The sequence below is a fragment of the Tachysurus fulvidraco genome, chromosome 3, assembly GCF_022655615.1.
Source record: "Tachysurus fulvidraco isolate hzauxx_2018 chromosome 3, HZAU_PFXX_2.0, whole genome shotgun sequence".
Lineage (NCBI taxonomy): Eukaryota > Metazoa > Chordata > Actinopteri > Siluriformes > Bagridae > Tachysurus > Tachysurus fulvidraco.
The window spans coordinates 23,654,812-23,672,626 of record NC_062520.1 but is presented as its reverse complement, the minus strand read 5'-3'; the positions used below and the strand labels follow the sequence as shown (position 1 = coordinate 23,672,626).

The 17,815-nt window shown below is 35.5% G+C and overlaps 2 protein-coding genes across 5 annotated transcripts; both read right to left on the bottom strand.

Annotated features, from left to right (window-relative positions):
* Positions 1–1,525: 1,525 nt before the first annotated feature.
* LOC113642103 (little elongation complex subunit 1-like) lies at positions 1,526–8,259 on the bottom strand. 4 transcript variants are annotated; one of them, XM_027145441.2, is made up of 12 exons: positions 8,083–8,259; positions 6,272–6,351; positions 5,822–5,853; positions 5,634–5,716; positions 5,480–5,516; positions 5,261–5,311; positions 4,517–5,049; positions 3,694–3,862; positions 3,389–3,549; positions 2,408–2,598; positions 1,937–2,037; positions 1,526–1,842 (listed from the first exon to the last, which is right to left on the bottom strand). In XM_027145441.2, exons 2-12 carry the CDS (start codon positions 6,295–6,297, stop codon positions 1,562–1,564), a joined length of 1,665 nt encoding a protein of 554 aa, XP_027001242.1. In that variant the 5' UTR covers positions 6,298–6,351; positions 8,083–8,259; the 3' UTR covers positions 1,526–1,561. The 4 variants fall into 4 exon arrangements, with proteins under 4 accessions (XP_027001242.1, XP_027001234.1, XP_027001250.1 ...); XM_027145433.2 differs by lacking the exon at positions 8,083–8,259 and adding an exon at positions 7,656–7,953; XM_027145449.2 differs by lacking the exon at positions 8,083–8,259 and adding an exon at positions 7,656–7,953 and having other exon boundaries at positions 2,408–2,595.
* A 4,071-nt stretch (positions 8,260–12,330) lies between these two features.
* LOC113643588 lies at positions 12,331–16,019 on the bottom strand. The gene is made up of 10 exons (XM_027147921.2): positions 15,949–16,019; positions 15,453–15,524; positions 15,327–15,367; positions 15,103–15,184; positions 14,564–14,684; positions 14,345–14,460; positions 13,850–13,961; positions 13,650–13,753; positions 12,733–13,135; positions 12,331–12,530 (listed from the first exon to the last, which is right to left on the bottom strand). Exons 2-10 carry the CDS (start codon positions 15,489–15,491, stop codon positions 12,520–12,522), a joined length of 1,029 nt encoding a protein of 342 aa, XP_027003722.2. The 5' UTR covers positions 15,492–15,524; positions 15,949–16,019; the 3' UTR covers positions 12,331–12,519.
* Positions 16,020–17,815: the final 1,796 nt, after the last annotated feature.

Below are 17,815 nucleotides of genomic sequence, written 5' to 3'. Positions count from 1 at the left end.
TATACAATTAGAAATGTTACATATATTACATACTGGACCACAGTAAACATAGATAAATGTCAAGAGTTTACCAGAAAAAAGATGTTTTTCAAAGATTTTCAAGTAATTTTCTAAGCTTATAGGCAAGAAACCTATCTGAAAGTTATTTGAACCATTAAAAACATCATTTGATCAATGTTTGTGTCAAAAGAAAAATAAAGTTACAGTCTACACATAGCTAGGTTCATACTGTACCTAATCATTCAAATCAGCAGATTTACCAAATGTATTATTTAAACAGACAAATTCACATAGACTATATTAACAATACATTACTGTTGTTATTTCAGTTCACCATTCTACCTAGATGTGTATAATTACCAAAATTATAATAATACATAAGCCAAAAAATTGTATCAAGACTTTCCTGACATTTTTTGTTTGGATGTACACAGTATATTTAAAAATAAAGTGTATTTCTGTCGATGCCTGTTGGCAAAATATATTTTCCAAACTTAAATATTCATTTTCCCTGTAAGCCTCTGCTTGAGCAATATTTATCATACTTATATTTAGTCTATTCTTCAGTGAGGTTGTATGTCCTGAGGTGTGAAAATGTAAACAAGTAACCAACAGTATGACACTAAAATATGGATGTGAGGTGACACAGTACCTTTGTAGGAAAAGTGGCTAGGAACTGTGGTTATTTAATGGTAAAGATTACTATCCAGTAAATAATGTTAACAGCAAGGTTCTGACTTGCTTTCATTGGTATCAGTTGCTTAACTTCCTAGTAAACTCCACACTGTAAAAAATGTCTGTAAATTTAACAGTAAAATACAGTGTATTTCACAAAATATGCAATAACCGTAGAATTTACGATACAACTCGTTTTATGGAAAAAGATCTTAAATTGAACAGTTAAATACACGGGTTATTGTAGTAAAATTAACAATACTACTATTAAAATAAAACTTTATTTTGTCTTCATATTATTTTTATTGAAAATACATAAATATATTTGACAACCTGTGCAATGTGGACTTACTACCACAATACATTACACAAGACATAAACAATATTAAAATACGTGTGATTAATTAATGTGTAAAGTTCACATATAAGGACTTCTATAAAGTAAAGATTTAATTGTCTGCCTAAAACCCTCAAATGTTCTCCACCTTGACATTGTAACTTTGGTTTTGAGAATTGAAATATTGTTTTCCAGCAGTCAATTATGAGTTACATTTTTTTTATCAATATTTTCAAATTTCACATTTCTTTCATTTCATTAAAATCAACACTATTTTGTCTCTGCCCTCAGGAATTTATTTTAACTTAAGAAAATCAATTCAGCAAACATTTAAATGAGCCGTTCAATAAAGATACATGGTTCGCCTCGGCTCAAATGGGTAAAGAATTTGATTGGTTGAATATACCACCAGTCACTTCACTAGATGAGACTGTTACGTGAGGAAGATTTTCACACATCAAATTCAATTGCATACAGATTTTTTTCCCAATACATAGAGAAAAGACAAAATAGTGGTGTTAATAAACAGATTCATTTATTATATACAGGTTAGATCTTCTGACAGAGCGTACTGATCTGTGTAATGCAGCTGGTGACAGCTGGAGGAACCGGTTGTGTGATCCTTTCTTGCCATGATGTCAAAGCCTCCAGGGCTTCCCTGGGGTTGCCGGGTGCCAGATCATGAGTGGCATAGAACACTGAGAGCTGCACCTCCCAAGGCATACCTGCAACGTCTGATAGTCTGTAGTTTCCAAAGTCTTTTATACCGTTTGCAAGGTTTTTGACCAACCTAGCCTCTTTCTCCTTAAGGCCCAGCTGGCCAAGTCGCCCTGTTTGAGATGGATAAAGACCAAGTGTGAAAAACTGAATAATCCAGAGGCAGCATGTGATGATTCCCAAAAACACGATTTCCAATAGACTTACCAAGTAGCCTCAAAAGTGCTGCTATGCAGACGTCTCCGACTGCCGTATGCTGAGATCTTTTTTGCATCAGCCAAGTGCTCATGTTCAGCCAAATCTCCTGGCTGGTAAATAAGAAAAAGAGCACCATGATGTGTGTTTATGTGGTGGTGGACATAGATCTTTTGGAAATTTTCTATTTTAAATTTTTCAAATTTCACCCTGACTGAATTAAAACCCTTGATGGTTTGAGCATGCTGGTTTTTGAAAATACTAAACACATAATAAACAAAGGGACACCAGCTGAATTACAGAAAAAAACAGAACATGTAAACTCAAGTCCGAAAGAAAAAAAGATAGCAATAGACAGGAAAAAAGGAGGCCTACAGACAAACACTGTTTTTTTTCATCGATTCAAATAAAATTGACTATTGAATGTAAACAATAAACCTGGAAAGTGGAGAATTGTTTGTGTCATGTATGTAATGCAGTTACCTTATAATATTTTTGAAGGTCCACATCCATCCCTGTTGTGTGCACAGAAGATCCAGACTGAAGATGTAGTCCCAGGCAGCAGGGCAGAGGTCAAATCCATACCAACTGTTCTTCTTGAAGGTCAGACTGCTGTCCTGGAGAAGAGCCTTCAGTGTGCTGGAGATAATTTTGTGGACATCAGCTGAAGGCTTCTGACAAAAAAAAAATCCAATAATTATAAAATGCTTCCAATAATCTGGTGACAACGGAAAGTCATCAACCAATCAAATTGCAGATCATTAAAATACAGAGGTAAGGCTAAATGTTATTCTGCCATTTTCAATCTCTATTGATCAAACCTAATATAAGGAGGAGTCCTAGAAAAAGTGTAGATGAACAAACCATGGAATTAAAAGCTGACACTCAAAATAACCACCAGGAGACCCCATGATTTTTAAATATATTTGAAAAATGCACACTTTACTAAAAAGGTATGTTTATGTAGCAAACATTAACAAGGGCCCCATTGTGGTGGAGTAGAAAATACTCGATAACAGACTAGAATAGTACATATTAGTACAAGTACAGTACATTATTATAGTGCTATACTGTGTCCGCTGTTTATGTTGGTAATGTAACACGCTGTCATGATGTGAAGCATCAAAGAGAGCAATGTGTGTGGCAGCCATCTTGCATGCACTTACACATATTTAACAGCGAGTATAAATGAGCTATTAAAGGCCAAGATTTTCTTCCTCAATAAGGCATAAAAAGGCATTAACACGTAATGTATTTTGTGTCTTTGTGTATGGCTGTTAAGTGAAATGCAGTTTAATAAATTATTTGCTGATGTTCAGCAGCACTAGCACACACTAGAAAAATAAATAAATTAAGAGTCATAAAGTAAGCAAATATTAAAAAGATATTTGATGACAGTTCTGACCGTCATTTAAATCCAAAAATCTGTGAAGAACATTGAGAGTCAATTAGATTGCTGTTTACCTCATCCCAGTGCAGGTGCTCGCCGAGGTAGTCTAATATGTCTCCCTCTGCTTTCAGCTTGGTCACTTTGTGGATGGCTTGGCACAGTGAGCTGTCGTGGGAAAAAACGCCTGGCCATGCTGTCGCCATGACCAAAATAAGCTTCGGGGCTTCAGGAAAGTCTGCAAAGTATTACAAGGATGCCATATAAATATACATATGTACATATATGTACAGTATAAATCAAGATACATTTGTTAGTCATTATATCATTGTCCTGAAGTTAATACATTATAATAAATATTTAAATGTCACTACAATCTCACCTTCTTTCAGAAGCCTGTAGGCGAGGGCATGTGCCTTGTGAGAATCTCCAGTCTTCTGACACATGCCTACATAAACCCTACACAAAGTCTGCAGGAATTCATGTTTCATAGCTGCTCCCTCTGCCTTGATCATGCACAAAATCGCTGACATAAAGTCCTGTGCTGAGGCCTGTGATGGAAGAAAGTCATTAGCAACAGTACAACAAAATCAAACAAGTATTCAATTCCTTTATCTAAAACAAAGTAAAGAAAATTATGACTTTCTTATAGACTGGCTTTAGGGAAGCTACAAAAACCTGGGCTAAAAAAATGAAAGAACTGTGTAAGTAGGGGTGTGGTTCGAGTATAGAGTAAAGACCTGTCCCAAAAGATATAATCGGAGGGTGATCCAATGGCATGTGATAGAATGGGGCCAGTGTCACCGTCCTTTGTCATGGATCTGTGGGCTGACAATCCTCTACCATCTCCCTCCCTTTAAAGCTCGCTTCTTGGTATTCCATTCCCTCCCCTGCCCCCAACTATGGAAACAGGGACCAATTCCCCTAAAAAACTCTCTAAACCCTAAATCCACCAGTCTGTTCCCCTCCAGAGGTTGGTGAATCCAGAGCCACCGGTCTGGGGGTAAGGCATTTCCAAAACCAATACCCCCCACCTCCATCATGCTGGTCCTCACCCTTTGATACCATATTAAGGGAACCACCTTTACCCTCTGCTTAAACCATGTCCCACCCTCACAATGACAAATCAATATCAATTATAAAAAAGCTAGAGACAAGATAAAATCATTTGAATTTCATGCATAAAATAGTAGACACTCATTTACCCGGTTTTCACAAAAATCTGAAACGACTGATTTTTCTTCATCTCCCAGACCAGGAATTTCAGATATTCTTCCAAAAAGAAGACGACCCGCGATTGTAGGCAACGCATCAAAACATGACTTTTGAAGTGTCTTTAAGGCCCCGTAGATAAGGGACTTCCCTGTGTGGCATTCACTTTTTCCTGGTGCTACACTCATGCTGTTCATTTGTTTGGAATTTGCAAGAGGTGTAGGACTTGCAGTATTGGGAGAATGGGTGTCAAGTCGTGGAACTTTTACGTTCTTTTCGGGTGACATGCTAGAGCCGGGCCTCTTTTCCAGGATTTTCTTAAGGTCAGGAGTGGAAGAAGGTGCTATTGACCGTTGGCTGACAGACAATGGCTCTTCTTCTGATGACCAGTTAGGCTGGATCCTGGGTGTATTTGGACCCTTCTCCTTGAGAACCTTTCCACTCAGCTCTTGAGATAGAGTTGAGGTCAGGGCAGCTCCAGGTACAGGAGGTGGCTTCACTTCCTGTCGCAGGGTCTGAATGTTAACTGAAAATTCAATATCTGGGTTAATGTGGAATACATTATGTTATGACTTTACATTACTGTTTAGGAAAGCATGTCTTCAGTAATTCATAGACCACATATTTAGTCTGAATAGATTGTGAGCTCTTTTTTTGTTCCAAAAGTTTTGGAGGGGACAGTGTTTAGCACATGCATATACAAAATTTCCTATGTTCACTGTATGTCATTTAAATACCTTTGTCCACGTTCTGCTTGTTCCCATTTTGCGCAGAAGGACACTTTGTCTCTGGAAAGACGAGTTTATTAGATAGTCAATGCAAATACCTTAATCAAAATATAGGCTCACCATCCATTTTATTAAGAACACATGGAGCATGATTAGCTGATTAAGTAAGGTTTACAAGTGCTCCAAATAACGTAGATGATGAGCATAACTCAGAGAGTTGGGAATAACCTTTGTTAAACTTCTTTTCCATTTTTGCAAGTTTCACCTGTAATGAATAAAAAACAAACATCAAAAACCATAGGTAACACAAATGCATTTAGTTATATTTACTACCACTAAAAGTAAATTTAACTTACATCCTCGTTTTAAACAAAAAAGTTACCTTCATTATGCGTAGGATTTTTTCAAGGCCAATGATTTTGAACTTCAGCCCATGGATTTCTTTATTTTGTTTAGTTTTGTTGCCTGTAAAGTACAGTAATTGATACATTGACATAAAAAGCTGCTTGGTTCATCATGATGTAACCCAGACATATAATACTTTCTTACACAATTCAAAAGTATACACACCTTTAGGTGCCAGAAGCTGTTTTTTGAGACATCTGTGACAAAAGAAAAAAATCCATAATTGATTGTTGATTTGATTGAAAGATTGACCTGAATAGAAACTGCATGACCAAAAATAGATTGCATAGACAATTATACAGTACACAAGAATATTAAACACAAAGGAAACTGCTTTAAAATATAATCAGTGATGGGTGATGTAAAGAAATAAACACACAAAGTTACTGTAATGAACTTCTCTAAGCTTTCCCCTTTTTGAAGTTACATCTGTTTATGTACAGCATCCATAATACAGCTTTTTTTTTTTTGATAAGCTGTTACTATAGAAACTACATTTACATGTTCATTTCCCTTACAGTTAGACGCCTTCATTAAAACAAATGAACACCATGTAACTAGTCAGACCAATTCTACTAAAATGTGATATAGACTATAAGCACAGAAAAAACATACAAATAGCATTTGTTGGTGTTCTGCATCTTTGAACTCAGTGAGTGGATGTTGTCCAGCCTCTTGCTCCTGCAAAGAGTTTTCTGTGCGTGGGTAAAGAGAAAACAGTCTTAAACTCTATTATTAAGTACCATTTTCACATCACATTTAAATTTCTTTTTTAATTGTTAATTAAATGAAATATCCCATATTAACCTAAATATCAAAGTACTGTGATCGAAGTCAATGTACTCCAACACGAGATATACAGATCTTTTCTTTTTGCCTACATGATGACAGAAACCATGGCTAATTGGGGCTTAGTTCTAGGAACCATTGACACTTCAGAGTCAATAGCCAGGAGCAAGCTTCAAATATCAAATATTCTGATACACTACAAGCTAATGAATCCTAATTTGTTAATTTTGCCACAGCATAGTAATGTTCTCACTGCATTCAGCAACCTGTTTCTTAAACTGAACAAAAAAAAATAGTTGGGTCAGTAAATATGCCAAAAACAAATCTGTGATTTTAACTTCACTTTGCTGGGTTATTTCTATTTATTGAGTTTATAATACTAGATTAATGTAAATTTAGTGAACCAATTGCATAATACCAAAGTACCAAAGAGGGGGGCACTGACTGATGGGGTCGATTTGCTAAGGCTGTTGTGTTGTGATACTTGGTGTGTGTGTGTGTGTGTGTGTGTGTGTGTGTGTGTGTGTGTGTGTGTGTGTGTGTGTGTGTGTGTGTGTGTGTGTGTGTGTGTGAGAGAGAGAGAGAGAGAGAGAGAGAGAGAGAGAGTGTGTGTGTGTGTGTGTGTGTGTGTGTGTGTGTGTGTGTGTGTGTGTGTGTGTGTGTGTGTGAGAGAGAGAGAGAGAGAGAGAGAGAGAGAGAGAGAGAGTGAGTGTGTGTGTGTGTGTGTGTGTGTGTGTGTGTGTGTGTGTGTGTGTGTGTGTGTGTGTGTGTGTGTGTGTGTGTGTGTGTGTGAATAATCACCAATTTTTTCTTGAGTGAATTTCAAAATATGTCTTTTTTTTTTGTTTCATATTTGAACTTTGTTCTTAACATAAGCAATATTATATAATAAAACATCATAAAAAACAGTAAAAAAAAAAAAAAAAACAAGAACAAAAAACAACTATTATCCTGTGAGTTGTTGGTGTTTTGAGCTAGCTTAAAGGTCAATTTCATAATATTGTTTTCGTTTTTCTTGTTTTACTTTCCTTTAAAAAAATTTCCCACATGATCAGACAAATAGGAGCAGACTTTCTAAATCGTTTAAAAAGGTTTTTGATTAAAAAAAACTGTTTGTTTGATTTAAAGATCGGTTTCACGAGTTGAACTTTAATTTGTATCGCAACATCGAAAAACGTTTTTTAAAAACCCTTTGGAGAAAGTGACTTACCCGTGTATTTCTCCTTTCGAGGCTTGATAATGGCTGAAGGAGTTGAGAAATGTCGAGTAAAAGCTTTTGGTGTTTTATAAAGAGCGGTTTGTATGTTTAAGTGCGGTTTAGTGTGTGTTTGTGTTTAAGTTTCTTCGTGTTAAAAAAAAAAAAAAGGACGCGTTGCTGTCCGTGGTTCTGAATCTCGAATTCACGCATCACACGAGAATTATAAAGACAATGAACTATTTAAATGTAAACTCAGATACAACAGGAAAGAAGAGAACATATCAATACATGTAAATAAAACAAATTAAAAGCATTTTATGCTGCTCTTATCCTTGAGTAGAAGAACGATTCTCACACAGTAAAACAGATTGTTAATCAAGCAGTGTTACTCTACATATACTCTTAAGGAGTTAATTTACCAACAAATAGTGAAAGATACCTTTTGTGTTAATGAAAAAGATCAGAGTTCTGCCTCGTTCTGCCTCGTTAACTTTACTCTGTTAATCTCCGCCTCTCAATCTAACCCTGAGATTTGAAAAGAAGTTTCTCGTCGTTGCGCTGCCATTTTCTTTGCCTTTGCACTGAAAGGTAAGCTCTTTTTAAAGTAACGCATTAAAACATAATTTTTGTATTTTGTGTGAATAAATGTTCTAATATTACTTCATAAGTTGTAGTTCGATGAACTTTGTGTGATCTGGTTGGTTCAAACTCAGAATAACTTTCGAATTTTCATTCGGTGAAAACATATTTGGTGAAGCAACAATAAATCTTAATGTTAATAATCTTATTTAATTAGTATTTCTGTTGCTGTCAGCCTTGTTAAATTGTTATTGATGTGTATATTATTTTTAAACGTTGAATTTCCTAACGTCACTGATAAAATTGAAAGATATGCTGTAGTTAAAAATGCTCTATTTATTTACTATTTATTTATTTGTTAGGCACAAATAATTCATACTCTCCACTGTCATTGAACTTGAACTTGATGCCCAAAAATTTGTTAAAATAACTGAGCTGAGCCTGAAGGTATTTTTGTCTGCTGGTAAAAAAAATAAATAAAATTTGTTTTATAGATTTGGCACGATCTCGATTTTAACACCCAGGTGATTTTGTTTCTAATGTGATATTAATATTAATATTAAACATGATAAAATCATATACTGGGATAAAAGTTTATAGTTTGGATATAAACACTGAGGTATATGGTAGAGATCAAAATAAAGCAAATAACCTTTGGGGAAAAAACACACCCGCTTCGAATGTTATCACACTATTGAATGGATGTTATCAGTGGTTAATGGGCCCATCGATATGGTCCAGTAGGGGCACGCTGTGGCTACTGGAAGGCTCAGAAGGTTGTTATCACCTATCAAAAAATATGGGTTTTAAATTATGGATTGCATCAATTGCATTATTATGCTCCTAGGTGGCCAAAAAAGACTTAAAAATGTGTTTCTCAATGAGTGTGTTTGAATGCAGTGTTACTCATTTGCCTAAAGCAAAATCCACTCTGAACAGGTAGATTTTTGCCTGCTTACCCTGATTTCGCATTACATGTTAACGCCCTTACCAGCTTTCTCGGCTTTTTACCGGCATTCTATGGCTTAGTAGCACTTGCTAGAGGTAGTTGAACATCACCAGCTATTCAAAAAATTATTTCCTGAAAGAAATCTTTTGCCTGAGCATCACATTGATACATTATCCACAGTGTATAAGAAAAAATGGACCAATTTTGCACATGTGGTATGCTTTATGAAGCTAAACACAAAATCTTTAAAACACAATTAAAAAGTTTTAAAAACATCACCAAAACACTAACCATAAATTTTATATTGCGATGTACTGGGAATCTTTTGCCAGTACAGATTGTCTCTTGGTCCAGGAAAGATAGGCATCGGTAAACTTAAAGGTGGCAAGGAGATTGCTTCCAAAATAGGAGTGGTAATGTCAGAAGTTATCTATACTGTAAAGTGAATCAAACACCTTGGTACAGAGTATCGCCCTGAGTTTATTATCTGTACAGAACTACCATGTGAGATGTCAGTGTTTTGTAAGATAAAAAACTATTGCTATGAAAGATGAAAATGTGCTTTTGTGTGGAACACATGGAAACTATATGTTTTGATGACCATTACCATGCATTTCAGTCAGACTGCATCCAGACAGAGTTTTTAAGGTAATGAATGAGCATTTTTATTCAAACCATTCATTCTTCAGATTGAACACTACATATTCTGCACTACATATAGTGCCGTATTGCCATTTAATGCAGATGTATGTGATGTGATGTATTTTCATTCATGTATGTGTTTCCTGAGCCTGACTGTGTTTTAATAAATGTTTTAATTGACATCATTGAAGAAATACTAACACTTATTTGCCTATTCTCTCTTAGTGAAATATTAACAATAATAAGCGTTTATTGAGTGAGAATTTCTCACTACTATACATGTACAAATAAATATAACTGTATAAATAAACTTTACATTAGTGAAATATTAACAATAATAATAGCTCATCTTCCCTTAGTGTTAATCAAAGATTAGCTGCTAGTCTTTGAATGCAAAGTCTCATAAGACTAGCACAAGGTAGTCTTACAGAAGTCAAATCTTCCCAGCAAGGCTGGCCCCATTGTTAGGTATGACACAATCTTTTGAAGACCGTGATTGATTGGCCAGTAAATGGATGTGTGTATGTTACAAATGTAATTAATGTAATGTACATTACATGTAAGTGTAAATTTCTTCAACAGCGTCGAAAAGTCAAAATTATATAATTTCTGCCGCTATGGCATTTCGGCTCTGTTTACAGTAGGAGATGTTAGTCAGTCTCTCTCTCTCTCTCTCTCTCTCTCTCTCTCTCTCTCTCTCTCTCTCTCTCTCTCTCTCTCAAAATTCCATCACTAAAAATTGTCATGACCCTGGGTGAGATGAGAGGTTCTCTTGATACTAAGCCAAGGTCAGGTAGGTAAACCAAGAAAGATTTCACACACTACTGCCAGAATTGTTCAGGACACAAAAGACAAACCCACAAACAACTCTGAGAGAAGTACAGACTGATCTGGAAAAAAAGTGGTGGCATTGTTTCAGGGAGCACAATAAGAATGTACTTGAACACAAGTGACCTGCATGGTTGAGTTGCTAGGAGTAAGACATTGCTGCGCCCATGGCACAAAAAGGCTCTCCTTCGGTACGCCAGATGGCACCTAGTCAAGCCTCACAGCTTCGGGAGCGGTCATTCAGAGTGATGAGACCAACACTAAACTTTTTAGTCACAACCATAAATGCTCTGTTTGGAGAGGAATCAACAAGGCTTACAGTGAAAAGTACACCAACCCCACTGTAAAGCGTGGTGGTGAATCTCATATTTTAGGGCTGTGTGAGCTCCAGTGGCACAGAAAAGCAGCATGAAAGCAGCATGTTATCAGAAAATACTAGCAGATATGAAAGATGAAAGCAGCATGTTATCAGAAAATACTAGCAGATATGAAAGATGAAAGCAGCATGTTATCAGAAAATACTGGCAGATAATTTACATTCTACAGCACAAAAGCTGCGCATGGGATGTATCTCGGACATTCCAATATGAGAATGATCCAAAGCACAAGGCAAAGTTAACCCTCAATTGGATACTGCAGAAAAATTTGAAGGTTCTGGAGGCCGTCCTTCTAACCTCAATATCATTCAGCCACTCTGGGGAGATTTTAAAAAAAATTACAGGAACTGGATGCATTTTGCAAAGAAGAATGTGCAGCTATACCACCTGAGAGAATTAAGGACCTCATGCACAATTAAGGAAAAGACTGCATGCCATCAGTGATGCTAAAGGGGGCAATACATGATATTAAGAACCAAAGGAATTCAAACGTTTAAACAGGGATTATTTCCTTATTTTCTTTTTATGTTTTTTTTTTTTTGATGGTTGTGCCATTCTGTTATGCCTTACATATTAACCAGCATCCTATAAGAAATAAAATACAGTTGTTTTGCCTTCTCACTCATGTTTTCTTTAAAAAAGGTACACACTTTGTATATAGATATACACATATATATACATATTCTGCTGCTAGGGCAGCTAGATATGCTATTTCCGAAACAGAGCCAAAATGCAATACAAGCACATTTACGTTACATTTGTAACATACAGATGTTAGTCTCTAATATGACAGATGTGCATCTCTAAGATGATCAGTCACAAACATAATCCCTACACGATATAGCCTCAAATAAATTAACATGTAGAGAAAGTGAAGTCTTATAATAGACCATATTTTAAAAGCACTCCTTTTTTGGACAACCAATCACAAACTTCGGTTCTGAATAACTCTTATGATAAGATTCCTAGTTATAAATCTTTAGGTTAAATTAGGAGCTGTCTGAATTCATTCTTAGAATTTATATGAATACAGGCCCAGATTTTTAGTGTGTCGTGATAAAAATGCATTTTATGTATTCTATTAAAACAGTAAGCAACTGTAATTCAGAATACAGGAGAGATGCAAAATATGACATTAAACAGCTGGAAGTCTTGCTGCCAGTGTTTTACTGTAGTTTTACAGGATATGTTTTTACAGTTTAAGATTGAGCTTGATGATGTTTTCTCACACTTATTATACTCTCTAATTCATTGTTTAAAACTAATTTAATTTTCCCTTATTTCTTAGTAAAAAAAAAAAAGAGACAACAAATTAATTTTGTTTGTATTATTTTATTTTTAGTAAAAAAAAAAAATGCCATACTGTGCCATACTTTTTGGGAAACATCATCATGGTTTCCTCACTGCCTTCACCTTTTGGTGAGACTGGTCAAGAATGACATTTTCACTGTACATTCAGGAAAATGTTCGGCAAAGACCTGGCTTTTACTGAGTGTCCACCTCAGGGGACATCTACAATTTGGACACAAAAAAGAAAAGATTATGACTGGATGGTTCATAATGTGCTGTGATTTTAATATTTCAGAATAATTTAACACCCAGAGTATAACAACAGAAAATCACATTGTCACTCCACATCACTCTAAGTGATTAGTCTTTAAAAGATTAGAAAAATGTCAAATCTTAACTATGTATCATAAGAAGATTCCCTTACTTGGCTTATCACCAGAAGGTGGTGAAGGGACAGGCCAAGCATATTCCTGGAATCCAGTCATCTGAATCATTTGAGAGGTAACATCAAAAGGTCTGGTTTTCTCAAGAACAGTTGTAGCCAAAACAAAGTCAGATTTGACTTTTGATGTCAGAGGTTCAGCAAGTTCGTGCATGCTTTCAGGAGCAGCCAAGATGCCCTCATCCTCATATTTAAGTTCAGGTACAGAAGACTGGTCAGATTCTTTGTACAACTGGATATAGGTGGACATTCTTATGGAGTTAATATTGTCCTTCAGATTCTGCACATCCTTCTCAAAATTAAATGTTATCACCCCCTTCTGTTTTGCTGAATAGTTCATCATGTATATGCTTGTCACAGGTTCCATGATGTTCAGAAACTGTTTCTAAAAGCACAAAGAACAGAAATGCGATAATGCAGATAATCAACGATTATATTCATTATGAATACATCACATCCTATGAATCCCTTCTGCTTAGTTTCATTCATTCGTTCATTCAGGATACACCGTGGACAGAGTGCCAACCCATCGCAGGGCGCACACACTCTCATGCACTCACGCAATCAGACACTACGGACAATTTTGCAGAGATGCCAATCAACCTACCATGCATGTCTTTGGACAGGGGGAGGAAACCGGAGTACCCGGAGGAAACCCCCGAGGCACGAGGAAACCATGCAAACTCCACACACACAAACGTGCTAACCACTAAGCCACCGTGCCCCCCTCACTTAGTTTCAATTAATGCAAATTACATATAAATGAGCTGTTTTACACAGCATATTTTATTTTTACATGTATGATGAAAGTTTGTGGTCTGCAAATTCAGAGTTGAATCAACTTTGATAACACACATTTACAGAATAAGTCCCTGAGGCTTACTGAATGTTTTTCTTACCTGATCATCTGTCGTTTCCTCACACCTCATGCCTCTGAATGGGGAAAGACCAACTGTATCCATTCTCTGCTTTCTTGGTGTTTTGGGCGTTTTTGGTCTAAGTACTTTTATTTACATACAGCGTGCAATTAGTTTTTTGTGCATTAAGACTGATTGGTATACAAGTCACTGCGCTCTGATAAAATGTAATATTTTATAACCTGCATCTGCTCCTTCAACCTCTTCTAAGATCATTAGTGGAGGGATTGTTTTGGTGGTGTTAATAGGTGATAGATGGATGTTCTCTTTTTCCGTGGCATCCAGGCTATATTTCTAAAATGAAAATCAGACTAATTTTAGACTCAGAATCTCAACATGTCAATTTGAACAAGTCTATTACAATGTGTGAATTAATAAAATAACCCTAAGAAAAAAAATAACCAATTCTTTGGCATCTGGTATCTGAATACCAGCATGCACAATAACTGTATTAAATTTTCACTACACATTTAACTCTGAATATGTTAATTTAGTTAATTTGTTCATTTAGTTAATTTATTGCAATGTTCCCATCGACTCACACTTGTCTCACATTGTTTTATCCAACATGGTTCACTTGTGTGAAATTATTTTAGTGGCATGACACAAACCCTGTAAACTATTACACTATCTAGCACTATGGCATACACCTGAGATTTGCTGTATAGGTTTCTTACATATTCATTTTTCTTTTCCCAGCGCATCATGTCTCTGAATGAAGAAAATCTGTTCAGATCCAGTCTCTGACTCCTCTTGAAAAATCTCAGCATCTCAGGGTTCTTTGCTGCAAGACCTTTCAATTACATATAGAACATGCAATTAGTTTTGTGTGCATTATGACTGATTTGTTATACAAGTCACGGTGCTCTGGTAAAATGAAATATTTCATAACTTACCAGCATATGCTAGTTCAACCTGTCCTGAGATCTTTGTGGGAGCAGTTGATCTGGTGGTTTTAATGGGTGATAGATGAATGTTCTCTTTTTCTATGGTGCCCGGGCTATCTTCACTGTGTGCCTAAAATAAAAATTAGACTAATTTTAGACTCAATGTACCTCTGTAAAGAATATACAAGTCTATTACAATGTATGAAATTAATCATAATAAAACAAATATTTTGTTTAATTTGATGCTCTCTCCTGTAAAGAAAACGTCTGTAGCTACATGCGCAATTACTGTATTAAATCCTCACTGCACACAACTAAACTCTGAATATGACCCATTGTTTATACACAAAACCTTAATTATTTTGTTGTAATGTTTCCAAGTATTGTTTTATCCAACACTATTCACTTGGAAATTTTTTTAGTGGTATGACACAAACCCTGTAAACTATTACACTGTCTTGCACTATGGCACACACAATAAAACATTTAAAAAATCAAAATATGTCCAAAAATATAAAGCAGGCATTAACTAAATAAATACAGCTTACCGGATCTCGCTCAGGTCCTTCAGTTTGCTGATGTGGTGCACTGCTACTCAGTTCTGGAGTGATTGTCATCCCTGCATTTTTGCTTTAAAACACAAACATTTTCATTCTCATTTCAACTCTGATCTCAGATGGTGTCCTATCATTAGGTCAAAGACTTTAATATCTCTAAACATAACGTTGGTTATACATAACGTCCTGTGTGTGAAATGATGTATTGACTTTACCTGGACAGTATGTCCTTTTTGCCTCCCCTTATTTGTAGTATCTGCAATATTACAATAAAAAAACATAAATATGTGATATTTTAACACTGCTATTCATTCGTGATTTTCAGAAACTAAAAACCTCACAGTTTGCTGCTGAGGTGTCTCGTTCTGACTCCTTCTCATCTTTGAAAATCTTTCCTCAGTGCAGAAAAAAAACTGGAAAAAATATCACACCGATGTAAAGCAAAATAAATACTTTAACAACTTTAACACAAATCTTAGAACATAGTTCTAAGATTATTTGTTTGAATTTCAGTTAAGCACACAAGTACATAAGCAACACAACAAATATATCTTTATTGATAGCGGTGCATCATTAGTAATATTAAATTTAATCAATAAAAGATGTGCGCAGCAAGTGAAACAGCTAATATTTACTATTTTTTATTTATTTCTCTTTTTTTGCTTAGATATATTCAATAACTGATATAATTTTGTTCCATGCTTGTTGTCTTTTAAAACCTGCTCCATAAATAATGGATATTAAGATCAATAATCAGATTTATATATTTTTGCAGAAAAACAAAAAGATAACTGAACTAGCTTCTTAGTAAAAGTGAAGATACCAATAGAGCCATACCTCATCCTTTCGCTGTGTTTTGTTTTTGATAACGTCATTATTTCGAATCTAAAGATTAGAACGTTAGAACTGGCTCTTTATGACGTCACAATGAGGAAAGCGTTCCAACATGTCAAAATGCACGCGCACGAAGACTTTAGATACATAGAGGATTCCCAAGTAAGTCCAGATGATGCTTCATTACACTTAAATTTACTATTAATGCGTGGTGGAAAAGTGGAGGATGATATTGTATTGTTTGAAAACCACATTTTTTTGGCAAATAAGAAAAAAACTAGATCTAGATGTTTACTCCTTATTAAAAACTCGACCATCGCCGTCGACTTTTCATTGCTTTGTTCCATTCATGCGTAAAATAGAGCTCAATGCAATAGTGAACGTGAAGAAACAACGTGTGTGTAGAGACCGTAGACTCACTCAGCTTGTGTTTACAGTGCGCCCTCTAGTGGAAACAGCTGAAACGCACAGTGATGCGGTTTGATTACTTATACCGGGGAATTTCTAAAGCTTAAAAATATGATGGTCTCAGACCATATAATACTCATTCAATCGAGTTTCTTTTTATATTATCTAAATGGTTAAATATCTTCACACTGGTGAATTTTATGAGAGAATATTTGCTGAGAGTTTGCTGGTGTCTAAAAACAGCTGTTTGAATTCCTGATGTGAATTTATTCATTAGTTTTCTCTCCTTCCTAATAAACTCGAGAGGAAGAGACTGTTCAGTCATCTCTACCTCTTTAACTCTTAACAATCCAGCTGAAAACACTTGTTACTCCTTGCACTCCTTAAGGTTTAAATAAAATACTTTGTAATGGGATAAATATACAAGTACCTTGGTAGTTGTCAGTATACTTTGACAATACAATCAAGTGTAATCTTGTTGGAGTTTGGAAACAAGTAGTTTTCTATACTTGCATGTGATTTAACATAAGAAATATAACATGTCTGGTTTGGCTCAGCTACAAAATCAGACATCTGAACCCTTGTTCATTATCAGTGTTCCCCTCCCACCTTTCAAGAACTGTACATATCCAGAGTGAGGAAAAGGCCTCAGAAATCACTCTGAATCTCTCACATCCAAGTCATCCACTTTTTTGCACGTTTACCATCTGGTTGGCGCTACAGAGCCCCAAATACCAGCACAATCAGGCACATAACAGTTTCCTCCTCCAGACAATTTACCTCATGAACAGTTAAAGGTTCCCCTAAAGGTTCCCCTCATTATGCAATAACAATGTGCAATAATAATAATAATATTTATCTCTTACCACCTGCATCTTACTACATCCCTGCATCTCATTCTATTAAAAAATTTACTTAATTGTATGTACAGTTGCACTATAGATGATAGAATGGAACAGAATAGACTGTATATAGATTTATTTTGTTATTATTTAAATATACATTTTTTTGTCTATCTGTATTTATACATCTGTGTGTTGTCTCTGTGTATTGGATTCCTTGTATACACAAGCATACTTGGCAATAAAGTTCCTTCTGAATCTGTTCTAACATTTAATTAGCAGGTTTTCCGCCATGGGAAATGCACCATCATGCCACCAGAGGGAGCTCTCCCCTCATTTCAAGACACTTGGTTGTTTTTTAAAATTTCCTGTATAATAATCACATTCAGGCCATGCCGTTTGCATTATCACACCAGGTGCATATTTGATCTTCATTTGCATTGTTTGCCATATTGAAACTTTTTATTTAATGGAGAATATTTTTATTAAACTCCTAATGCACATGGATCATACTATCCTGTTTCTTAAATCCTCCCAAAAGATTTATTTTTTCACATATCAGCATATGCTGAACTTTTATACCACAGCAATTGATCAACAATATTTTGTTTTTAAAAAAT